Below are 25,843 nucleotides of genomic sequence, written 5' to 3' on the forward strand. Positions count from 1 at the left end.
CTAAACAGCACTGTAGATTTGTGGAACCTCTTCCATAGAAGAGGTTAGACAGGCAGAAACCCACCCCTGAGTCAGCCCCATAGATTCATGTACATCTGCCTCCCCAGGATCATCCCCAAATGGCTTGGCCTTGTCTTTCTTAGATACTTCCTTGGCTTATCTCCCTCCACCTCCACTTGGAATGTGACAAGGCAGGGAAGGCTTGTCATGCTGGACACAGAATCCATTCATCTGTGATGTCGAACTGATGTGTGGAATCCATTCTTAAGAAAAGCCAGGATGCTCGCTGGACTTATTCTCTTTGAACTAGAAGGAGAGAGAGTGAAGAGGCAGATGCCCTTCCCGGGTGGCTGTGATGACCGGCAGCCTCAGAGCCACACCCACTTCTCTCCAGATTACATAAAATGAATGAACAGGTTGGATGGTGGAGTTACTTTGCAAACTTCTCTTTCCTGCCGTCTTCCCTGAACACAGGAGCGAGGGAGTCAATCTCATGGTGTGCCTGAGCGCGATGGCGAGGAACACCGACATGCGCTGGCGCTTACCCTTGGTTTGCCTCCTCTGGGAGGTGGCCATGATCGTCCTTTTTGGGATTTTCGTGCGCTTCAACCCGGAGGCGAACGTGGCTGGCTGGGAGGAGGAAAAACAGCAGAAGAACATCTCTGATATTCAGAATGAATTCTACTTCAGGTACCCCTGTGAGTATAATTATACCAGGCAACAAGCCAGCCTTGGGTTTCTTTGCCACACTTTTTCTGTTGCACTTTGCAGAGTTCTGAATGGCAGAAAAGCCACAAGGCTGCTCAGAGCTCCTGATTTAATGCCGTAATATACAGTAGCCTAGTCCGCCTGAGTCTAGGCTTACTGGCTTTATATAATCAGCCGTGGACTTCATGACTTTTTGCAGGGAGTTTCTTTGTTTGATTTGGGCTGCACAACTTCCCCTGCGCTGCCTTGGATGGCATCCTGGATCACGACCCAAAACAGAGTGGCTGCAAACCACAAGAAAGGCTTTAATCTGATTTCACTTTGCTCGCCTGTGCACTGAAGCCAGATCAGATATAACGAATAACATGTATTTCCATTCATCTTTAAAATGAATCCTTTTTCTCTTTCCTGCCCTGTTAAAAAGTGGCAGTTTTGAAGGTTTGGGGGATGCCTCCAAGAGTTTGGGAGAAGAAATCTATCACCCTTAGAAGTACTACATTTCCATGTGGAAATGAAAATGTGGATCGTTTCACTTACAGTTTGGATTGTTTCATCTCCTTCAAATATCTAATGCCACTTCCTCCTGTTTTATGTATGCATGCAATATGTATTTCTTCACGATCTGTACAAGATAAGCCTTTGCTTTGAGTTTCTCCCTCGTTTACTGAGTGAAGTTCTGGTTGCCAGCCCTTAAAGTCCTGATCTGAAAAATCCCTTCGGTGCTTAGGTAGGGTTAGTCTGGAGAGAATAATAGAAAAGTGAATCAAGATATTCATATACAACTGAAATCAGCTTTTCTCAAGGAATTCCACACGGGACTCTTAATGATGATTTAAGTTTTTTTTTAATTTTGGGGGTGGTTATTAATAAAAATGTAAAATCAATGCGTGAATAGTGTGGCACCTGGGCACCATACATTCAAATACAAATGAAACTGCTCAAATGAAATATAACTATGACATTCAATCAACTGATGCATTTCCAATAACAAAACACATTTATATTAGGTTGCAGTTTATCATTATTCAATTTATTCCCCATTTTCCCCATTACTGCTTTCATTGTAGGAAATAAAAATGTATACATTAATATTCCCCTTATTTCTATCACTTATTCTAGCTTTTAATTATGTCACTCTTTATTAAGAAACTTTTTCTTTCTTTCCTGTCTAACTTCTAATCATGTCATCTGCCTCAAATAAAAAATGGGGAGGGGGGAGAATAGAGGGAGATAGAGAGGGAAAAGCAACTCAAAACAACAACCGAAAGAAAAGGAATCATCCACACCATCGCTTGCCCACTTTGTACCTAATTGCTGTGTTTTAAAAGAAAGAGAGGAAAAAGGAAAGGAGCATCAAAACAACAATAAACAATAAATCATCTACCCATTGTCTTTTGCTCACTTAATACTTTAATTGCTATGCTTTTCTTTTTTTTTACTTGCCTCCCAAATTCCTCTCTTATATCTCTGTATTTGTCTGTTTCTGGGATGAAGTCCACATATGTTAAAGTTGCTGAGGTTGAGAAACGCTGAAATGGGGAAAGGAAGGCTTAACAAAAAGCCTCTTTTTTAAAGAGAGAATCTTTTGATCTCTCTGTACTCTTCAAAACTACATGAAAATTACATGCCTTTATTAAGATTCCAGGCAATCCTTGTATGAACCTTGTCCAGGTGTCTCAATGTTCTAGCATTACAATTGATTTTTTTTAAATTTAAGTTGGTCCTTGGCCCTTTTCCTGCTGCGAAGCTGGAATGCTCTTTGCTTTTCTATTTCCAACACAAGCTATATAGGTTATCCCCACTGTCCCTCCCTATCAGTGGTGGGTTTCAAAAATTGTTCGAACCTACTCTGGGGTGTGGCCTCCTTTGTGGGAATGGCTTGCCCACCCATGTGACCGGATATGAAGATGCTGACGACACTTGTCAGAACCACCTTAAATTACCTCACACACAGCACTGGCATGCATAAGAATATGATGTATGCTTGTTTTTTTAAAAGGCATCCTTTGGTTTGCGTTAAACAACTTCAACACATGCAATGTTCTGATTGCACCGCAAACGCAGTAGTCATCCTTACCTTTCAACAGAGGCCCTGAGTTTATAAATATGAGCATGATAGTGTAGAATAATCATATCCAAGGACCCAGTGGTGGGTTTCAAAAAAATTTGGAACCTCTTCTGTAGGTGTGGCCTGCTTTCCGGGTCCACTGGTGGAACCTCTTCTAACCGGTTCGGTAGATTTGACGAACCGGTTCTACCAAATAGGTGCGAACTGGTAGGAACCCACCTCTGCTCCCTATCATATCAATGGAGATTCTCCATCATCCAGGTCATGATTGTCCCAAAAGTGCTTTTTCAAATCGCAACTGGAATTCCTTGGGGGGGGGGTTTCCTCCCCTTGAAAACATTTCACTTCTCACCCAAGAAGCTTCTACTGAAGTTCTGAGGTCTCAAAATAGGTAGAGGGAGCCAGTATTCTGTAATGGTCAAGGCACCAATCTGGAAACTGGGAGACTGAGACTCTAGCCTCTCAGTTGAGTTTTGCCCCATTTTGCGACCTTTTCTTTGCCACAGTTGTTAAACACTGCAGTCATTAAGCGAATCTGGCTCCCCCATTGATATCCTTATCAGAAGGTCGCAAAAGGAGATCCCATAACCCCGGGACAATGCGACAATCATAAGTGCATCCCAAGTGCCCAAATTTTGTTCACATGACCGCGCGGGGGGGATGCCGCAATGGTCATAAGTGTGAAAATCAGTCACAAGACCAAACCATATGAAGAACGGCTGCAGGATTTCAGTTTGGCTAGTCTAGAAAAAAGAAGAATTAGGTGTGACATGATAGCGGTGGTCCAGTATTTGAGGGGGGAAATTATTCACACAAAGAAGAGGGGGGAAATTATTCTCCCAAGCACCAGAAGGCAGGACAAGGAAATGGATGGGAACTAATCAAAGAGAGAAGCAGCCTGGAATTGAGGAGAAACTTCCTAACAGTGAGGACAGTTAGCCAGTGGAACAGCTTGCCACCAGAAATCGTGGTTGCTCCATCACTGGAGATTTTTAAGAAGAGACTGGACAGTCACCTGTGTGAAATGGTATAGGTTCTCCTGCTTGAGCAGCGGGCTGGACTAGAAGACCTCCAAGGTCCCTTCCAGCTCTCTTCTGAGATTCTCAGTTCTGAGAACTGAAGAACCTTCTTGGATGAGAAGCAAAATGTTTTCCAGGGGGGAAAACCCCAAGGAAGTCCAGTTTCCTTTTGGAGAAGCACTATTTTGCTTCTATGACCTCTCTTTTGAGCCAGTGCCACACCTTCGACTTCCCTCCAAAGAATGGGTGACGAAGTTTAAACAATTTTAAACACCTTAAGAATGTCCTTGATAGTATCAGAAAAAAAGCTTAAAATTCTCCCGATTCAGCTAAGCGTGGCCTACGCTGTGTCACATTCATGGACTGTGGATAAGATGAAAGATAACATCATGGGGACAGGGCAGGAGGCGGGGAATCAGATTCCCAAGTCATGCTTATGCTAGGCTTTTGTGCATGTGGGAAAAGGCCCTGAATCTGGAGGAATAGAATAGAATAGAGTAGAATAGAATAGAATAGAATAACAGAGCTGGAAGGGACCTTGGAGGTCTTCTAGTCCAACCCCATGCTTAGGCAGGAAACCCTACACCACTTCAGACAAATGGTTATCCAATCTCTCTTCTTTCAGAGAGCAGCAATGGGGCTTCAGTCTGAATCTTTTTCTTTTTTCATGAATCTACATATAAAAACCAACTGAAATGAATAAATGAATTAAGAAGATGTATTTACTGTGACAAATCAGAGGACACAGAATGCTGTGCAAGCTTTGGAGTTCAGTAGGATGCTCTGTCAGGAAGGAAGGGAGGGAGGGAGGACTGTCTACCCAAATAGGTCAATCTTCTTTTTCTACCTATGGTAGATAGGTAACTGGTAGGTAGGAAGGTAAGATAGGTAGGTAGGAAGGTAAGATAGGTAGGTAGGAAGGCAGGACTACTTATCCAAATAAATCATTCTTCCTCTTCTACCTATGGTAGGTAGGTGGTAAGTAGAAAGGTAAGATGGTTGGTAGGTAAGTAGGTAGGTAGGTAGGTAGGTAGGTAGGAAGGAAGGAAGGAAGGAAGGAAGGAAAAAGGAAGGAAGGTTAAATACCCAATGATTCACTCAAATTTGCTGTATCCTTAATCCAAACAAATGTCTCTGATACACCCAAATGAGAAAAAGAAAGCAAGATTTTAAGACGTTGGATAACCATTTGTCTGAAGTGGTGTAAGGTTACATGCCTAGGCAAGGGGTTCGACTAGAAGACCTCCAAGATCCCTTCCAACTCTGTTATTCTATTCTATTCCATTCCATTCTATTGCCTCCCATCCGCCTATGGGATGTTTCCTCTATTTTTCTATGTGAATCTAAGGAAGCTTGAAAAATTCGTTCAAATTTCCCTTGCTAATACAAACTTCCTGACTTGGTGAAACATGCTACAGCTGCTCCTCTAATTTTGGGGGGACATTTCTTCATTCTGCAACCTTCCTGGTGTCCACGCTTCGCAATCTGAAGAAATACAACGGGAGGAATGAAAAATGTCCTTCCTGATAACATCGAAAGGAAGGAAGTGGAGCCAGGAAAGTTGCAGAGTGCTGGAGGGATGATCGTACAATGAAATTTTAAATAAATGTTCGCACTCATTCTTTGGCCATTTCATAACTAAGGTATAGTAAGCTGCAGAAATGCATTGCTCTTCTATGAATATATGTATATATATATATATATCTGTGAACAGTTAAAAAAATAAATAAAGCCAGAACAGAACAAACTGAGGACACAGAACTAAATCTATCCTGTTATTTTTGTGAAATCTGTTGCAAATGGTGGGTTTTTTTAACCTCCTGCAGTGAAAATACTTCTCAAAACTACTAGTGGGGAATGGGGCAATGCATGTAGTTTTCTGGTTTCATGAATAGGTGGGGGAAAAGGTAGATTCCTAAGCCAGTGAGGGAAGAAACACAACACCCACCTTCAATTTACTGCCTTGCCTTCGGCATCTCCTGGACCACCAATAATTGCCAATTTTCATTTTACAGCATCAGAGCAGATTCCTATCTTGAGGATATGATGAGCAGCAAAGTTGGTGAAAGATCTACGAAGTTGTTTGTTCTGGAGACAAAATATCTCTCTACCCCACTGCCTGGGGTATAGGATGAATGTTGCTATTTATCATACAGATAGAGAAAATTCCAGTAGTTCACTATTAGATGCTGAAGATCTTGACCAAAAAAAATGTTGGCAATAGCATTTTTTTCTCATTAGAAATTAGGCCAATATTGATTGGGTTCACACAATAAATGTACTCCCGGTTACCAAAATCACACTTTTTGTGGGATGCCACAATGCATTAAACCATAAACTAATCAAAGGGGCTGAATTCACACAACCTGCTAAGCCGCAAAAGTAATAAGTAAGTTTGACATTAACTTGGTTTTATTATTTTGTGTGAATGATTCTGCTAGAGAACTATACTTGGCCTGGTCAAACCTATTGTGAGAACAGAACGCCTACCTTCTTCCTCAATGACAGACTAGACTAAATGATACAATGAGGATCTTAAGGGGTTGCATAAAATCTACTCCTACTTGCTGGCTCCCCGTCTTGAGCCACATTGCACCAACAGCCCTACGAAGACAGGAAACCTTAGTATTTGTATTTATTAGTTTGTCAAACATGTACAAGATAGCAGGTATAAATATAAACATGGACATGAACAAAAGAAATGAATACAAATAGATGGGGACAGTAGAACAGGGATGGTAGGCACGCTGGTGCACTTATGCACACGCCCTTTATGGACCTCTTAGGAATGTGGTGAGGTCCACAGTAGACAGTTTAAAGTTGAAGCTGTGAGTGTTAGAGGATGTGACAACAGAGTCAGGTAGACCATTCCAGGCATTGACCACTCTGCTGCTGAAGTTGTATTTTCTGCAATTGAGTTTGGAGTGGTTTACCTTGAGTTTGTATCGATTGTTTGCCCGCGTATTATTGAGGTTGAAGCTGAAGAAGTCGTTGACAGATAAGACATTGTAGCAGACAATTTTGTGCACTTTTCTTAGATCATACCACAGGCGGCACAGTTCCAGATTGACCAAGCCCAAAATTTCAAGTCTGGTGGCATAGGGAATTCTATTGTGAGCAGAGGAGTGGAGGACTCTTCTTGCGAAGTACCTCTGAACCCGCTCAATTGTGTTAATGTCTGATATACAATGTGGATTCCAGGCAGATGAGCTGTATTTGAGAATTGGTCTGGTAAAGGTTTTGTAAACCGTAGTACAATATTACCAGAGAAGAAGCTTCGCAAGAGTAGGTTGACAACTCTTAATGCCTTTTTTGCAATGCTGTTACAGTGGGCTCTGGGGCTTAGATCCTTTGAGATGAGTCCTCCTAGGTCCTTAGTGAAGGAGTACCACAAAATTATGAGAAACCCACTTCTTCCTGTGCACGTTGATCTTCCTCATCTATCAATTGGCAGGCTTAAATCCAGGAAGCCCTCTCTGGCACTTACTCAACAGCTGTCCAACAACGTTGACGTCAACACACAGTGGAAAGCCAAATGGGCTGCTGAATGCCCAGATACAGGCAGTTTCAGAGATGACCCTACACAAAAGGTGCCAGGTTTCGATCTTCCTTGCCAGCATTGGTCAACTCTGAACAGGATCCGTACCCAACATGGTGTCTGCCAGGTCTCATTATTTAAGTGGGGTCTTGTCTCTACACTTCATTGTGACTGTGATGCTCCCTGATAAAATACCCACTACATTGTGTTCGAATGTCCATCAATAACTTACACTGACCTAATGTCAGATTTTTTTTCAACATAGACCACCCTCTCCTTGAATGGCTGGGTGGAATGGACATTAACATGTGAACCACTGTAAGTCCATGTATTTGCCATATGCTAAATAAATAAATCTTCCTAAATTCAAGGCAACTTATTTGATGTCAGCCTCTGTTTTGCTGCTTGCTTTTTGGCTGCCATTGAAACGGGGAGGGAGGGCATGGTATTTGGGTGGGGGAAATGATCTGTGCAGGAGGACTGTTAATTGGGAGTTGTTCTCAACGTTCGTTTGCGCATGTGGAAGGAGGGGAGTTTCCCGCCAAGGCCAACTGTCCAGCATTCCAACTTGATGATGTTTGAAGATGTTTCCCACCTGACAGTTGTGGTGATATATGATTGGACTATGGACTGGGGTACCAAGGGGTGGGGTATGAATCATGTATTGATATCTATTGCTTTTGCACTCTTTTACTCAGATCCAGCTTTGCTTCGCTTCTCATCGGTTATAATCAGTAAAAGTACACTTAATTCTGAAACATGGAGTTGAGTGGCTTCTTTCTTGGTTATTAAGTGAAGGGCCACTGATAATAGATGTTCTTCACAGCACTCCTGTGTGGTGTATTGAATGAAAGAAAGAAAAATGAAAGATGTTTGAAGATCAACCAATAAATGGACATTAACTGGACTCAGATCTCCTACGTGCAACTAGTGTTACCCTTTGACTGGAATCCTCACCTGTCAAAAGTTGACTCTGCAACTTATTCTAGTCATCATGTCTACCAGCATTGCCTATTAATTCAGAATAAATTGTGGTTTTCGGGAATAAGAGAAAAGAATTCACTTTGCACTCAAGTAGTGTTTTTCAGGTTTTAAGGAACTTTGTCCATACTACTTTATCTCCTACAGTATGCTTGAAGTCTTCTTTATAGAACATCTGCATTGTAGGCAGCACTGTGATGGATCCTAAGGAAGATGCTTATTGTATGTAATGTTCTGGCACAAGCTGCTGATTGTAGACCAGAGTTTCTCAACCTCTTTAAGATGTGTGGATTTCAACTCCCACAGTTCTCCAGTTGGCTGGAGAATTCTGGGAGTTGAAGTCCAGACATCTTCAAATTGCCAAGGTGGAGAAACACTGTTGTAGAGCATAAGTAAGGAACATTCATGGGTAAACTGGTAGCCAGCATTGAGCGAGGTGCTTGGTAAGCATGCAGGTAAGTGTGGAATGAGAGCGAAAGTCCACGTAACGAAGCCTCTTTCTTTATTGCAGCTTTCCAAGATGTCCATGTGATGATTTTTGTGGGCTTTGGCTTCCTCATGACTTTTCTTCAACGCTACGGCTTTGGAGCTGTTGGCTTCAATTTTCTCCTCGCTGCCTTTGGGATCCAGTGGGCTCTTCTGATGCAGGGCTGGCTCCACACCTTTGAGCATGGAAAGATACTCATTGGAGTAGAAAGGTAAGTTGGCCTGCATGGACAGGGAAAGAAAGAATTTCTGGGTAGCAGAACACAAGACGGGCATGAAACGATAACGAAGATAGATTACATTTGTGGCTGAGGAATGCAAAGATGTGCACTGGGAGAGAGATAAGATGGAATCTCTTATCATTTATGGAGCCCAAAATAAATATCCACGACATCCAAAAACAGCATCTGAAACACTCCATTTGTTTTGAGGCACACTTGGAATTTGGACCAAAGGCACAGGTGGAATTTGCAGTGAATATTCTGAGTGCATTGACAAAATGGCTGCTATGGTACCACTTAGACTTATAGGTTCCACCACAAAACCGCGTTCGACTAAAGCGCGCTCGACGAAACCGCGTAGCTGACGTCATCACAGCGCGACGAAAAAAGCACGCTGTGAACGTTAAAGCTAAAATTAAACCCTAAACCTAAACCTAACCCCGCTAAACCTAACCCTAAACCTAACCCTAAACCTAACCCTTAACCTAACCCTAAACCTAACCCTAAACCTAACGCTTAACCTAACGCTAACCCTAAACCTAACCCTTAACCTAACGCTAACCCTAACCCTAACCCTTAACCTAACCCTAACCCTAACCCTAACCCTAACCCTAACCCTAACCCTAACCCTAACCCTAACCCTAACCCTAACCCTAACCCTTACCTTAACTTGAATCGGCTGGCTTTCAAAGCGCTTTTTAAAGGGCCCTTTTTTCTCCGCGGTCGCTGTTGTCGCGCTGCTGATGATGTCAGCGACGCGGTTTAATCGGGCGCGCTTTAATGGAGCGCGGTTTTGTCGTGCCACGGACTTATATACTGCTTTTCTCTAAGCAGTTTACGCAGTCAGCCTCGTGGCCCCACCAATCTGGGTCCTCACTTTTCCCACCTTGGAAGGACGAAAGGCTGAATCAAACTTGAGCCTGCTGAAATTTGAACTGCCAAATTGCAGGCAGCCGGCAGTCAGCAAAAGTAGCCCGCAGTACTGCACTCTAACCACTGCGCCACCAAGGCTCTTACCTTATTAATAATGAGCTAGACTTTCAGGATGTTCTCTAGAGCAAGGGTCTCCATTGGCAACTTTACAACTTGTGGACTTCAACTCCCAGAATTCCTCAGCCAGAATGCACCAAGGTTGGAGGCCCCTGCTCCAGAGGACATCCTAGAAGATCTTGTGAATCCAGAGATGTCTCCTGCCAACGGATAAGATACTGGAGGCTGATGTTCTACTTTACAGCATGCAAAATTGCTGTTTGCAGTTTTTTTAAAAATAGAAGATGGTCAATGGGACGAAAAAAGTGATGGGCACTAAGGGATGGTACCTGAAGGGATGTTGGGGCCTGAAAGCTCATGCTGCCCTAGACCAAGCTAAGACCATTATTGTAAATTTTGCAGATTGGATGATGGAAAAAGTCTATCAGGTCAAAGCTTCTGGGTGGCCCTCTTTGACAAATTGGAAGAGTGCTGTTAGATTCCTTGTCAATCATCTCAAAGCTACACAAATCAAGTTCTTCAATCCTCATTGCTCTGATCTGACCCTTTCCCAATTTGCCTGAATACTTTCTGGCAAAAAAGGGGGGAAAAAAGAAAAGAATTGTGAGCTTCTAAGATTTAGAAATCCACCTTCTCTTGATGAGGCCTCATTGGATGACCTAAAAGCCTAGGTTAGGGACAGATCATCATGGATAAAATCTACCTATGGCAATGGTACTTATATCCCTCTTTATGGTGCTTTACAGCTCTCTCTAAGTGGTTTACAAAGTCAGCCTCTTGCCCCCAACAATCTGGGTCCTCATTTTACCCACCTTGGAAGGATGGAAGGCTGAGTCAACCGTGAGCCAGTCAAGATTGAACTGCGTGTGCTGGGCAGAGTTAGCTTGCAATAGCAATAGCACTTAGCCTTTACCACTTCATAGTGCTTTACATAATAATAGAGCTTACATTTGTATACTGCTTCATAGTGCTTTACATAGCAATAGCAATAGCACTTAAGACTTATATATTGCTTTACAGTGCTATACAGCCCTCTCTAAGCAGTTTTATGGGGTTAGCCTATTGCCCCCAACAATCTGGGTCCTCATTTTACCTACCTTGGAAGGATGGAAAGCTGAGTCAACCTTGAGCCTGGTGAGATTTGAACTGCCAAATTGCAGGCAGCCGGCAGGCAGCAGAAGTAGCCTGCAGTGCTGCACTCTAACCACTGTGCAACCACGGCTCTTAATGTCATCCTCTATATCATCCCCAAGGGTCAACCACGACTTCAAGGGCGCATCATGAAACTCCAGGTGTCATTTTTGTAGCCATGTCTCACTGCTGGCTCATGTGATCAACTGCAATTCCAAGATGCTCGTTGTTGTGTTGCCTCAGTAGCCTTCTCTCTGACTTCCCCGTCTCTTCCTTCTCCTCTCAGCCTGATTAATGCAGATTTCTGCGTGGGTTCTGTTTGTATCGCCTTTGGTGCCATTTTGGGCAAAGTCAGCCCCGTCCAGCTGCTCATTATGACACTGTTTCAAGTGACCCTCTTCTCCGTCAATGAATATATCCTGCTTGACCTGCTCCATGTAAGGCTCTTCACCTTGGTTTCAAACATTCAGAGATGCTTCCCTGTCTTAATTTCTGTTTTGTGTGTGTGTGTGTGTGACAAAGTTGCCTTGTGTATTTGGTCATTGCTTGCCATTCCTGAATAACTCTGTGCAGACACAAGACAGTGGTTTAAGCCAAGGGTTGGCAACTTTAAACACTCAAAGAGCCACAAAGGTCCTAACTGGAAGCTCCCCATTCAATTCTGGAACGGAAGTCCGGTTCCTCCACCATAGCGCTTCCTCCTAGCACAGCATCCTTTTTCTCTATCTGTCCTAACTGAAAGCCCTATCAATTGTGGAGGTGACTGGAGACAGGGAGCTGCAGCAGAGGGATGAAAGAGCCACATGCAGCTCCAGAGCTGTGGGTTGCTAACCCCTGGTTTAAGCTTAAGGGTATGTCTTACTGGGGTGAATGTAATCTGGATTCCTAGGAGGAAGGGGCAACATTCCAGAGAGCAAAGAGGTAATGAAGCTTGGACAGTTTGGTCAGAAGGAAGAGGCTTAAAACAGCTCCTCCCTAGTGATTCTCACTTATAGGTCTAGTGGAACAATGAAGAACAATAAAGGAAACTACTTGGAAGTAACTCCAGCTATTGTTCTTGGTTCTTGGGACTTGACAGAAACTCCCTTCAGCTCTAAGCTTTGCAGGGCTGGGTGTAAGAGACATTTCTTTAAGAAAATATCCTGATACCAGACTATTCTTGGAACAAGACATGGGTGGAGCCAATCCTCCCGCCCCATAGAGATCATCTTCTAGCTCATCATAACACACTGACAGGAGGAAGAGGCTCAGAAATTCGAATTTTGGCATGCTTTGCATTTGATGCACGCAGTCACTTGACAATCTTTTGGAATGGATTCGTGACATAGTTTTTCTAAGGGATAAAACTTTGACAGAGGTTTTGTGCCCTTCGAGGTATAGTCTTACAATTGAGAAAGAAAATCCTAACACCACCCATGAAATATGTTCCAAAAGTAGATGACACCATGGTCTAAAGGGAAAAAGAAATTAATAATATTTAAGGGGCAAAATAGGTGCCTTCAATTCCTGCAGGACTGCTCCCTGTTTTCTAAATAACCTCCAACCCCAATTTAAATATTAGCCTGTCTGCTCATGGTCCCCAGTGACTGCAAAAATGGAACCTAAGTGTCAATGTGACTTACTACTGGTAGTTACATTTTTATACCCTTGCTGTAACACATCTTTCCCCAAGTAAGTGCTCTCTAGAATTCATTGCTTAACAATTCCCAGAATTTCCCACCAGCATAATTTAGAAAGCAGGGTGGAATTTTGCAGTCCAAATGCCTGCAGAGGTCTCCAGATTGGGGAGATTAATTTAGGAACATTTGCTCAACCCCCCCCCCCTCTGCTAAACCTCCTAGGTGTCGAATGAAAAACTCACAACTAGACATGCACCAGAAAAGTATTTGCTAAGATTTTCTTCAGCTTTAAGAAGGGTGACAAAAAGAGACAGGACTTTCTTGGTAATGGCTCCTCTACTAAGAGAAGCTTGCTTGGTTCCCACCATGTTACTTTATCAATTACCTTGGATGAAGACCGCTCTTTAAGGCTTCTAAAACATTGAGAACAGAGGTTGTATTTAGCAGGTTCTGGCCAGTTCTGGAGAACCGGTAACAGAAATTTTGAGTAGCTCGGAGAACCGGTAAATACCACCAGTGACTGGCCCCACCCCTATCTATTTTCTGCCTGCCGAGTCCCAGCTGATCTGGAGGGAATGTGGATTTTGCAGTAACTTTCCTCTGGAGTGGAGAGGGAATAGAGATTTTGCAGTATCCTTCCCCTGCTGTGCCCACCAAACAACCCCCACCAAGCCACACCCACAGAATTGGAAGTAAACATTTTTGAATCCCACCACTGATCAAAAGCTGTTGTTTTATTTGCTACACTTCCCATTTCATTCTGCCAGTTCTTTTTGATGTTGCGTACATTCTATTTTTGAGGGAACAGATGGAGCTGTTGTGTTCTTTCACTTGGATTTGTTATGACTGTATTATTCTTATATTTTATTATCACCAGATAATAAGTTACGGTATCTTGCTTAATGCCCAGAGCAGTGGTGAGTTTCAAAAATTGTTCGAACCTACTCTGTGGGTGTGACCTCCTTTGTGGGAGTGGCTTGCCACCCATGTGACCGGATGGGAGTGACCTGCCTCCCATGTGACCGGATATGAAATTATGAATTAGTACTTAGGTCGGTCCAAGTAGCTTATTCAGAAACTCTGGCATTAAAGCATGCAAGTCTTAAAGCTGTCAAGTTACAAGATCCTAACCCTTTAGGAAAAAAAAAACTAGGGGTCTTCAAACCTGACAACTTTAAGACTTGTGGACTTCAGCTCCCAGAGTTCCTCCTCCAGTAACGTTGGCTCAGGAACTCTGGCATAGAAGCATGCAAGTCTTAAAGCTGCCAAGTTACAAGATCCTTGCACCCCTAACCCTTTAGCAGTGGTGGGTTTCAAAAAATTTTGGAACCTCTTCTGTAGGTGTGGCCTGCTTTCCGGGTCTACTGGTGGAACTTCTTCTAACCGGTTCGGTAGATTTGATGAACCGGTTCTACCGAATAGGTGCAAACTGGTAGGAACCCACCTCTGGCCCAGAGGTAATAACACGTTCCTGGTCAAAGTAGCACTTTATGGGAGACTATTATATTACAGTCCCCGCTCGTACCCACTAGGTAAGTGAGATGAGAGTCAAATTAGGGAGGGAGCAAAGCCCATCGTTGGCTTCTTATCCACAAGATGCAGGAGACAACTCTTGTGGCTTTGGAATGTGGTTGCACAAGTAGTGCACACTTTGATTGAATGTACATAAAAGCCCCTGAGAAGAACAGATTAACAATCAGATAAGGGGGATTGAATGAGATTGTAGCTTGAGGGTCTGAATGGAAAAGCAGACTTAAAATAATATATTACCAGCCTTGTGGAATGCAGGGAGATCTCCATGACTTCAGCTCAACCTGCTATTTTTGCAAGCAAAGGAGCATCTCGTTTGCTAAATTTATACAGTTCATCTTCTATTCTCCTTCAGGCTGAAGGGACAAGAAGAGTGAATAAATACGACATCCAGAATTATTCTTCCATCCATTGTAAAACCAGAGATAAGAGTTGTATCCTCTGAAGGGCAAAGTAGTTACAACTCCATTCTTGGGAGTTGCAATTGCATGCATATTTTTTTTTCCAATGTTTCATTTTTGTTTCTGCTTGCAATATATATATATATTTTAAAAAAATCTCATTGTTCAGCCAGAAAGACTCCCAGGGCATCTTTCAGATAAGATAGTCCTGGTCTGCTGGTTTACAACTTAAAAGCTCTCTTAGCAAAGTAAAGGGAGGGAGAAGGGAGGAAGGCCAACAGAAGCTATGATACTAGCATAGTCCGTGCTGTGGGTTGTGTAACTAAGCAAAATGAAAAGTCTGCAGCTTGTTCTTTGTCAAGGCTCCAGTTTCTTGCGTAGGAGTAGCAATGAAAGCAATATTTCCTGAGTACAGATAGAGGAAAGTTAAATTAAAGATATTTATATAATATAACCCATTTCATTGTATTTATTTTGTACAATGACAATGAAGACTATACTATAGAGATATTGTCTGGATGAAGATCCAGAAGGCCATGTCTCAATCATCTGAGTCATGGTTGCCCCACAGGTGCTTGTCAAAAGATAACTGGGCTTTCTTAGTTTTTTTTCCCCCCTTGAAAACATTTTGCTTCTCATTTTGCTGTCTCAAAATGTCCCAGCAATTTGCCTCCTTGACCTCTCAGCGGCTTTCGATACCATCGACCATGGTATCCTTCTGCGACGACTGCGGGAGGTGGGGGTGGGAGGCACTGTTTTGCAGTGGTTCTCCTCTTACCTCTCGGACAGGTCGCAGTCGGTGTTGGTCGGGGGGCAGAGATCGTCTCTGAGGCCCCTAACATATGGGGTGCCGCAGGGTTCGGTCTTATCCCCCCTACTATTTAACATATACATGAAACCGCTGGGCGAGATCATTCGGAGGCACGGGATAAAATACCACCAATATGCGGACGATACACAATTGTATCTGTCCGCCCCGTGCCAACTCAATGAAGCGGTGGACGTGATGAACCAGGGCCTTGAGGCCGTTAAGAGCTGGATGAGCGCTAACAAACTGGTACTCAACCCGGACAAGACCAAGTGGCTGTTGTGCTTCCCTCCCAATAATTTGGCCGACATTCCAACACTCAGGCTGGGGGGTCAAATTTTATACCCCTCAGACAGGGTCCGTAACTTAGGAGTCCTCCTGGATTCACAGCTGACTCTCGACCATCAGCTGTCGGCTGTGACCAGGGGGGCATTTGCCCAGGTTCGCCTGGTCCGTCAGTTACGGCCCTACCTGAACCGGGAGGCTCTCGCAACAGTCACTCGAGGCCTTGTGATCTCTAGGCTGGAATACTGCAATGGGCTCTACATGGGGTTGCCCTTGAAGAGCATCCGGCGACTGCAGTTAGTCCAGAATGCAGCCGCACGAGTGATAGTGGGCGCACCGCGGTTCGCCCACATTACACCTATCCTCCGCGAGCTGCACTGGCTACCTGTCGGTCTCCGGGTGCGCTTCAGGGTACTGATGACCACCTTTAAAGCACTCCATGGTAGTGGATCTGGATACTTGAGAGACCGCCTTCTGCCGATTACCTCCCTCCGACCGATTAGATCGCACAGGCTGGGCCTCCTCCGGATTCCATCCGCCAGTCAATGTCGACTGGCGACTACACGGAGGAGAGCCTTTTCTGTTGCAGCTCCGACCCTGTGGAACGATCTCCCCGTTGAGATTCGTACCCTCACCACCATCCAGACCTTCCACACAGCCCTCAAGACCTGGCTCTCCCAGCAGGCCTGGGGATAGGTTTCCAACTTACCCGCCCGAGTGTTGACTGTTGAATGCATGTTGTGGTTTACCATTTTATTTTGGTCACTTATTGTTTGTCTCTTGTTACTGCACACCCTTCCCTTGTGATTGTAAGCCGCCCTGAGTCCCCTCAGGGAGAAGGGCGGCCTATAAGTCTTAATAAAATGTCTCAAATGTCTCAAATCCAAGAAGCTGCTTCAGTTCTGAATTTCACTGAAGGAGATTCTTGAATGAGATGCAAAACCCCCAAGAAAGTCCAGTTGCCCTTTGGAAAAAACCTTTTGGGACATCCAGAAATAGAACTTTCGGATGCCCAAAGGTACACGTGTTCTATTTAGCTTGTGAAGCAACTGGGCTCGAGTTTCATTTGTGATATTCAATTCAATTCAATTTATTAGATTTATAGGCCGCCCAATCCCGGAGGACTCCGGGAAGCTTACAAAGAACAAGAAAAGAAAAACAAAATAAAAATAAAAAATAAATTAAAAATTAAAAATTTCCCAACACGCATACATTCTGATCGGGGCTGGACCCTACATAATAAGGTCAACAGCCCCAGGCCTGCCGGAACAGCCAGGTTTTAACAGCTTTCCTGAAGGCCATGAGGGTGGGTGAGGTCCGGACCTCTGGGGGTAGCTGATTCCACAGGGTCAGAGCAGCCACAGAGAAGACTCTCCTCCGAGGCCCCGCCAGCCGACACTGTCCGGCTGAAGGCCCACCCTGTGGGATCTTGTCGGCCGTTGGGAGGTATGTGGCAGTAGGCAGTCTCGCAAATACGAGAATATATATGTATGTATGTATGTATGTATGTATGTATGTATGTATGTATGTATGCATGTATGTATGTATGTATGTATGTTATATTTGTGCTGATAAATAAATAAAGGGAGACTAGTATAGATCTATTTCAAGCTATTTAGCTCTCATCAGCTAGCCATACCCTTGCTGGGAATCAAACCTGTGCTCTATTGCCTCTTAGGCAGATGTGTTAACCATTGAGCTACAGAGCTCGACTCCTTATCAGAATCTATATACTGATATATACTGATTCTCTGTAGAATAAACCAATTACTTCTGGGTAGGCTTCAATCTCTTTTATATCGGCTACTGCAGGTGAAAGATGCTGGAGGATCCATGACCATTCATACGTTCGGTGCTTACTTTGGCCTAACCGTGACTGCCATTTTGTACCGGCCCAACCTCGAGCAGACCAAAGACAAGCAGGAATCTGTTTACCATTCAGATCTTTTTGCCATGATTGGTGAGTTGTGGTTCCTCCAGAGGTGGGTTGCTTCCAGTTCGGCCCGGTTTGGCTGAACTGGTAGTGGAATTCAGGCCTGCTTTGCAGAACCGGCAGCGACCCAGTCCTGCCATGCCCCTGAATTGGTTCCATTGCTGCTGCTGGGCTGCCGCCATTTTGTTTTCTAGTGACTGCGCATGTGCAATTCACTGTAAATTGTTCTGCACATGCACTAAGAACAATTTACATTGAACAGCTCATGCGTGCACAGTGCACAAGTTGCGTGTGGGTTACAAACCAATAGTAAAACCGGCACAACCCACCCCTGAGTTCATCTCCCTGTTAGACAGGAGATCCTTCGCTTTCTGAGACAAATAGAAATAGTGAAAAAGGAGCTCAGGCTACTGATGAAGAGGCCTTTTCCAGAGGTGGGCTGCTATGGGTTTGCCCAGGTTCAGGAGAACCTGTAGCTAATGTTATGGTCAGTTCCGAGAACCTCCAAATCCCATCCTCGGCTGGCCCTGCCCACCTCACTCCTCCCTTCCCCTCAGGCTCACGGAGAGGGGAAAATAGGCCTCCTCGAAGTTCCTGAACGCCAGAAATGGACCCGTTTCTGGTCTCCGGAGGGCCTCTGGAGCCTGGGGGAGGCAGTTTTTGCCTTTCCGGAGACTCAAGGAAAGCCTCTGGAGCTGCTTGGGGAAGGCGAAAATGCCCCCCTCCCACCGTGGTGCAAAAGGCCAACTAGGCCACGCCCATCATGGCTACGCCCACCCAGCAACTGGGCAGAGAACCCATTGCTGAAATTTTTGAAGCCCATCCCCTGGCCTTTTCTCTATCTTTATTTCTGTTTAAGGTAGCCTAAGTGAAGGTACTTAAAGTGGAAAATATTGTGATGGTACTGTGGACTTTGAGCCTTTAATCCGTCATGCACACAGCTGCGTGTCCATCACATCTCGGAAAGCAGGAAAAGATACGCTTGGCATGTCATTGTTTTGGAAATCTTGAAACCTCTTTTGATCCTTATGATCACACGGACTGGAATGTAGAAGTTTCTTGATGAGCTCTTTCTAAACTACCCGTTTACAGATCTGCAAACATCTCATTCAATTAGGGAGCTTAGTTTTCTGGTTTGGCTATTTTAACTTCCAGGTCCTAATTTGGATGTTCTTTTTTTTAATGCATACTGATAGACCCAGAAGTATTTCTGTACAAGAAACCAGTAAACATGCTGTTATACAGATCAATATTACTAATTGATTAGTAAGTTATTTTTCCTGCCCAGTTGGGCTAAGCAGCGGTGACCAACTGGTGAGAAAATTTTGGTGGTCCACAGAAAAATTATTTGCATTTTTTTATATTGCACTAAATCAGGGGTCCTCAAACTACACCCCCTGGGCTGGATACATGCAATGAACGCTTGTGTTGCTGCAGAGAGTCTCCTCCTTTGGGGTCTTTTTGTGTGGGTCGGAGGGGGGCAGAAATTCCGACTTGGGGTCTGCTTCAGCCTCCTGGTGTGGGGCTTTGGGCGAAGGCTGGAGGGAAGCACCACTGGTGGCACAGAGCTGGAGGGCCTCTTTCCAGTGGGACTGCATCGTGGCCTGGAACTGGCTAACCATCTCAGCCCACTGAGCCTCCAGTTGCCTGTACCTGGCCTTGCACTCCCGCAGGTCTTCCCTCTGCTTGGAAAGCCTATGCTCGTAGTCCTCAGTCAGGTGCTTCTGCTGAGCCTCCTTCTTGGTCAGATTCAATTTGAACTGAAGTGTTTTGCCAACTCTTTCTCTTGGTGGCTGCTTAGCTCCAACAACAGCTTCCTGGCAGGCAAGGAATATCTGGGAGGGGAGGGGCAAGTAGAGGCTTGCAAGGCACCCCTCAATGTGAATGACATTGAATTGGCCACGCCCACCCAATCACATGACCACCTAGCCACGCCCACCCAGCCAGTCATTAGGCAGGTCATATTAGTGGTCTGCAGGATTTAAAATTGTGAATTTAGTGGTCCCTGAAGTCCAAAAGGTTGGTGACCCCTGGGCTAGAGAGCTTCTCAAGGGTTTATGTTCATCGCTCATGCTTTATCCAGGAGAGTCAGCTGCCTGCAATTCCTGCTCTGCCCTTATAAATAGCTACTGTCAGCGTTCCAAATATCACGAGGAATTAAATCAGAGTCCAAGGCAGAGTTATCCTTAAAGTTCCAATTTAATAAAACAAACATGTTGGCATCATGCTATGGAATTCCAATTTTAAAACTTCCTGGGATTCCACTCAGTTTAAAGTTCATGATCTTGTCCCCACACCCACAAATCCATCACATGGTCCAATCCTCTTCTTCCTCACTGGCATCTCCACCCAGCTTCTTCCGGTCAGGTGCAAAGGTGCGGAGACAAAGAACAACCGTGAGCTTCTAGAAAGGATTTTTTTATTTTGAAAACAACACATTCTACCCCTTGCTATTTCCCACCTCCCTTAATGAGAGTGTGGCAGACCAAAGATTCTTAAAGGAACCGCTGTAGGCCTGACAGCTACTTCTTCACTATCATTGCAGGAACCTTGTTTCTGTGGATGTATTGGCCTAGTTTTAACTCAGCTATTTCCAACCATGGGGATGCCCAGCATCGAGCGGCCATCAACACCTACTGTTCACTTGCTGCTTGTGTCCTCACTTCTGTGGCCTTCTCTAGCCTCTTGCAAAAGAAGGGAAGGTTGAGCATGGTGAGTAAAGTGAGGCAAGATGCCACACCTTTCTCTTCTCGTTCACAAGGTTTCATGGCATTTCTTACTACAGGGGTGTTGGGGGGGAGGGAATGCTTGTGTGTCTACTTGCCTACCTGCTTGCCTGCCAATCAATCAATCATTAAAAATGGTGTATGTGCTTTCTGTTATCTTGTACAAAGTTTCATGGAACCCCCACCACAGGTGTGTGTATAACCTTTCTTTCTTTCTTTCTTTCTTTCTTTCTTTCTCTCTCTTTCTCTTTCTTTTCCTTCATCCCTCCCTCCCTCCCTTCCTTTCTCCCTCCCTTCCTTCCTGTCCCTTCTTCCCTCTTTCTTTCTTTCTTTCTTTCTTTCTTTCTCTCTCTCTCTCTCTCTTTTTCTTTCTTTTCCTTCATCCCTCCCTTCCTTCCTTTCTCTCTCCCTCCCTTCCTGTCCCTTCTTCCCTCTTTCTTTCTTTTTCTTCCTTCCTTCCCTTCTTTTTCTCTCTCTCTTTCTTTTCCTTCATCCCTCCCTCCCTTCCTTTCTCCCTCCCTTCCTTCCTGTCCCTTCTTCCCTCTTTCTTTCTTTCTTTCTCTCTATATCTCTTTCTTTTCCTTCATCCCTCCCTCCCTCCTTTCCTGTCCCTCTTTCTTTCTTTCTTTCTTTCTTTCTTTCTTTCTCTTTCTTTCTTTCTTTCTTTCTTTCTTTCTTTCTTTCTTTCTTTCTTGTCTTTTTCTCCTTCCTTCCATTCTCTCTCTCTTTCATTCTTTCTCTTTCTTTCCCTCCCTCCCACCCTTTATTTCTTTATTTCTTTCTTTCTCCCTCCTTCCTTCTCCTTCCTCCTTCCTCCTCCACAGTAGGTCAGAAAAGCCATTGTGCTAATCATTAGTAGGACTGCACTTTAAAAGACTATTGCATTGTGTCAAAGGAGGAGGTGAAAATGACCCTTGAGCAAAAAAGGAATATAATCAAAGTAGGAAATCAGGACTTAAAATCGCTGTGTCTTCACAGGTCCATATTCAAAATGCCACCCTGGCGGGCGGTGTGGCCGTAGGAACCTCTGCTGAAATGATGCTGACCCCATATGGTGCCCTCATTGTGGGCTTCATCTGTGGCATTGTGACAACCATTGGATACTTCTACTTCACAGTAAGAACATTTCTGAATGCACCAAAGCTTTCCCGAGCCTTGATAGCAGGACCAAGAAGCAGAAAAAGTGGAAATGTTACTTCTTTACATTACATTACATTACATCACATCCTTGTTGGTTCAAAAGTTTTATTTTCTTTTAAAACAAACATTTCATCATTCCTCAATCAGTAAGACATCGGAGTACAATTTTTTTTGGTGTCAAAATAGTTCTAGTTTACCACAAAATTCTTGTCTAGCCTAATGTGTACCCCTCCCTCCCTCCCCCCTCCCCCCCAACCACCCTCCTCTCCCCCCCCCCCCCGACTTCCCAGAACCCGTACATGGTCTGGATTTTTAACAAACACAGTCTAAAATCTATTGAGAAAAAAGAAATAAAGAAATTAATGACATCTCTACATTGATCTTAGCTTCTTCTTGCTGAGCTAACTTTAAACAATTTAAATCATTTCTGATCTTAAGCATAGGCTAACTGGAATGCATTACATCACATCCTTGTGGCAGTTTCCTCTGTGCAGTGCTCATGTTTTGTCCTCCCTTCCTTTTCTTCTAGCCTTTCCTAGATGCTAAGCTACATATCCAGGACACTTGTGGCATCCACAACCTTCACGGAATGCCAGGTTTAATTGGAGGCATCGTGGGAGCTGTCACTGCTGCCGCTGCTACAGAAGGAGTCTACGGAAAGAAAGGGTGAGGTGCTTTGGGCGGTTCCACCACAAAACCGCGGTAGACTAAAGCGCGTGTGACTAAAGCGCGGTGACAAAACCGCACCGTCAAAACCGCGCGACAACAGCGCGCCGACAACAGCGCGCCGACAGAAGCGCGCTGTAACATAACCCTAAAAATAACGCTAAACCTAACGCTAAACCTAACGCTAAACCTAACGCTAAACCTACCCTAAACCTACCCTAAACCTAACCCTAAACCTAACCCTAAACCTAACCCTAAACCTAACCCTAAACCTAACCCTAAACCTAACCCTAAACCTTACCTTAAGTTAAATCGTGCTTCTGTTGGCGCGCTGTTGTCGGCGCGCTGTTGTCGGCGCGCTTTTGACGTCGCGGTTTTAGCGCCGCGGTGTTGTCGGCGCGCTTTTGACGTTCGCGGTTATGTCGTGCCATGGCTTTGGGCCGCCTATGTAGGGCAGGGGTGTCAAACTCCAGGCTCAGGGGCTGGGGTGGGATCTGGCCTGCAGGGTGCTTAGATCTGACCTGTGGGGCTGCCCTGGAAACAACAAAGGATCAGCCTGTGGTGCCTCTGCTGGGTGAAAATGGAGCTTGGGAGGGCCATGTGCAGCCCTCCCGAGCTCCGTTTACAGCCATGACGGCCTCCTGCAGTGAAAATGGAGTTCAGGGAGACTGGCAGAGGGCTGCAGGAGGCCGTTGTGGCTGAAAATGGAGCCTTGACGAGAGACATCAAGCTGGCCATGCCCCCTGGTCCACCGAAAAGAACTTGGGAATAAAAATTGTCCTTGATATTGAGGGAAATCCTCACCTTCCTCTCTTTTCCACTTCACTTCCATCTCACAGTCTCATCAACATGTTTGGCTTCACCGGAGAATACCAGGATCGAACTCCCAGCATCCAAGGGGGGTTCCAAGCAGCTGGCATTGCAGTATCACTAGCTATGGCTTTGGTAGGAGGAGCTATTGTAGGTAAGTAGAAGGAATGGGGACATGACAGCAGTATCTCAGTATTGGAGGGGCTGCTCCCAAAGAAGAGGGGGTCAGCTTGTTTCCCAAAGCAGGGCAAGAATCAAAACATCTGGCATTGTACTTTATATAGATTAACAGAGTTGAAAGGGGCTTGGAGGTCTTCTAGTCCAACCCACTGCTTAGTCAGGAAACCCTACACCACTTCAGACAAATGGGTATCCAACCTCTTCTTAAAAACTTCCAGTGGTGGAGAATTCACAACTTCTGGAGGCAAGTTGTTCCACTGGTTAATTGTTCTCACTGTCAGGAAATTTCTCCTTAATTCTAAGTTGCTTCTCTCCTTGATTAGTTTCTACCCATTGCTTCTTGTTCTACCCTCAGGTGCTTTGGAGAATAGCTTAACTCTGTCTTCTTTGTGGCAACAACTGAGATATCGGAACACTGCTATCATGTCACTCCTAGTCCTTTTTTTCATATGACTAGACATACCCAGTTCTAGAAATAATGGTTGGAAACTAATTAAAGAGAGAAGCAACCTGGAATTAAGGGGGAAATTCGGTTCACCGACAAAAGGGCAAACGACAAAACCGTGCCCGACTAAACCGTGTCGCTGACATCATCAACAGGGCGACAATAGTGCGGAGACAGAAGCGCGCTGTAAAAGTAACCCTAAACCTAAACTTAACCCCTAACCCTAAACCTAACCCTAAACCTAATCCTAAACTTAACCCTTAACCTAACCCTAAACCTAACCCTAAACCTAACCCTTAACCTAACCCTAAACCTAACCCTTAACCTAACCCTAAACCTAACCCTTAACCTAAACCTAAACCTAACCCTAAAGCTAACCCTAAACCTAACCCTTACCTTAAGTTAAATTGGCTTTCTTTCGATGCGCTATTGTAAAGCGCCCTTCTTTCTCCGCACTGGCTGTTGTCGCCGCGTTGATGATGTCAGCGATGCGGTTTAGTTGGGTGCGGTTTTGACGTTCGCCCTTTTGTCGGGTCATGGGAAATTCCTAACAGTGAGGATGGTTAACCAATGGAACAGCTTGCCTTCAGAAATTGTGAGTCCTTCTTCATGGAGGTTTTTAAGAAGAGACTGGACAGTCACTTATCTGAGATGGTATAGGTTCTCCTGCCTGAGCAGGGGAATGGACTAGAAGACCTCGGTGGTCCCTTCCAGTTCTATTCTTATTCTATTCTAATTATTAAAGAGAGATCTAACATAAAACTAAGGAGGAATTTCCTGTACAGTGAGAACAATTAGATAAAGGAACGGCTTGCGATGTTCTCACACTGGAGGTTTTCAAGAAGAGATTGGACCACCATTTGTTTGGAATGGTCTAGGATCTCCTGTTCAAGCAGGGGTTGGACAAAAAGATCTCCAGGGTCCCTTCTGAATCATATTCTGTATTCCAATGCCAGCCTTTTTGTATTTTCTCTCCTGCTTGAAGGTAAAAATGGATGAGAGTCTTTCTCTGGGTTATGTAATTTGAGAACATATTATTTGTTATTGAGGCAAAGCCAAGATTTAAATGAGAGGAAAACTAAGCAAGGAGAGATCCAACCTAGAACTAAGGAGGATTTTCCTGGCCATGAGAACAATTTATCAGTGGAACGGCTAGCCTCCAGAAGTTGTGGATATTCAATCCCTGGAGGTCTTCAAGAAAAGATTGGATAGTCATTTATCCAGAATGGTGTAGGACAGGAGTCATCAACCCGCGGGTCTGGAGCCGCATGTGGCTCTTTCATCCCTCTGCTGCGGCTCCCTGTTGCCGGTTGGCTCCACAATTGATAGGGCTTTCGGTTAGGACAGGTAGAGGAAAAAGGACACCGTGCCTGGAGGAGACTCTATGGTGGGGAAACTGGAGTTCCAGTCGGCAGAAGAAAAAGGATGCTGTGCTAGGAGGAGACTCTATGGTGGGGGAACTGGAGTTCCAGTCGGCAGAAGAAAAAGGACGCTGTGCTAGGAGGAGACTCAATGGTGTGGGAACTGGAGTTCCAGTCGGCAGAAGAAAAAGGACACTGTGCTAGGAGGAGACTCTATGGTGTGGGAACTGGAGTTCCGGTTGCCTCCAGAATTAAACGTGCGGGGGTGGGGGTGGGCTTCCAGTTAGAACCTTTGTGGCTCTTTGAGTGTTTAAGATTGCCGACTCCTGGTGTAGAGTCTCCTGCTTGAGCAGGGGTTGGACTAGAAGACCTCCAAGGGCCCTCCCAACCCTATTATTCTATGTTCTAAGTGAAAAATCCTCATGCAGAACAGCTGTTTTTCTTATGCCAGCAAGAGGTGAAATCTCTGCCTATTCATGAACCTCTAATTTTCTATGACTCAACCCAGTGTCTAGGTCTCCCTGCTGCCATCTTCTGGCTTGTTAAGCCTCAGTTAAAAAAATAAAATAGAAAAGTAAAATCATCTTCCCTCTGAGCTCAATTATTGTAGACTGACATGGGAAATTCCTGCAGTTTTCTTGGGATGATAGGAAGTATTTCTTTCATGTTCCCCATTGGGCAGCTCTTTCAAATTTCAATCATCAAACTTAAGAGTAATTCCCCCCCCCCCACTTCTCGTGAATTGTTGTGTGTATCTTGGTGGATGTTTTCCCCAACATATTTTTTTCCCCTTTTTG

At 44.6% G+C, this 25,843-nt stretch overlaps 1 protein-coding gene across 1 annotated transcript in view; it reads left to right on the plus strand.

Moving 5' to 3' along the window:
* The first annotated feature begins 493 nt into the window (after nucleotides 1–493).
* Nucleotides 494–25,843, plus strand: part of LOC116519310 (ammonium transporter Rh type C-like) — a 28,417-nt gene continuing 3,067 nt past the window's right edge. Inside the window, exons 1-8 of the mRNA XM_032233147.1 lie at nucleotides 494–698; nucleotides 8,826–9,012; nucleotides 11,429–11,579; nucleotides 17,598–17,745; nucleotides 20,264–20,430; nucleotides 21,423–21,560; nucleotides 22,114–22,250; nucleotides 23,090–23,214. Of these exons, the coding sequence (XP_032089038.1) occupies nucleotides 494–698; nucleotides 8,826–9,012; nucleotides 11,429–11,579; nucleotides 17,598–17,745; nucleotides 20,264–20,430; nucleotides 21,423–21,560; nucleotides 22,114–22,250; nucleotides 23,090–23,214 (1,258 nt within the window). The remainder of the gene's footprint in view (nucleotides 699–8,825; nucleotides 9,013–11,428; nucleotides 11,580–17,597; nucleotides 17,746–20,263; nucleotides 20,431–21,422; nucleotides 21,561–22,113; nucleotides 22,251–23,089; nucleotides 23,215–25,843) is intronic.

The sequence above is a fragment of the Thamnophis elegans genome, chromosome 16 (genome assembly GCF_009769535.1).
Source record: "Thamnophis elegans isolate rThaEle1 chromosome 16, rThaEle1.pri, whole genome shotgun sequence".
In the NCBI taxonomy this organism is placed as follows: domain Eukaryota; kingdom Metazoa; phylum Chordata; class Lepidosauria; order Squamata; family Colubridae; genus Thamnophis; species Thamnophis elegans.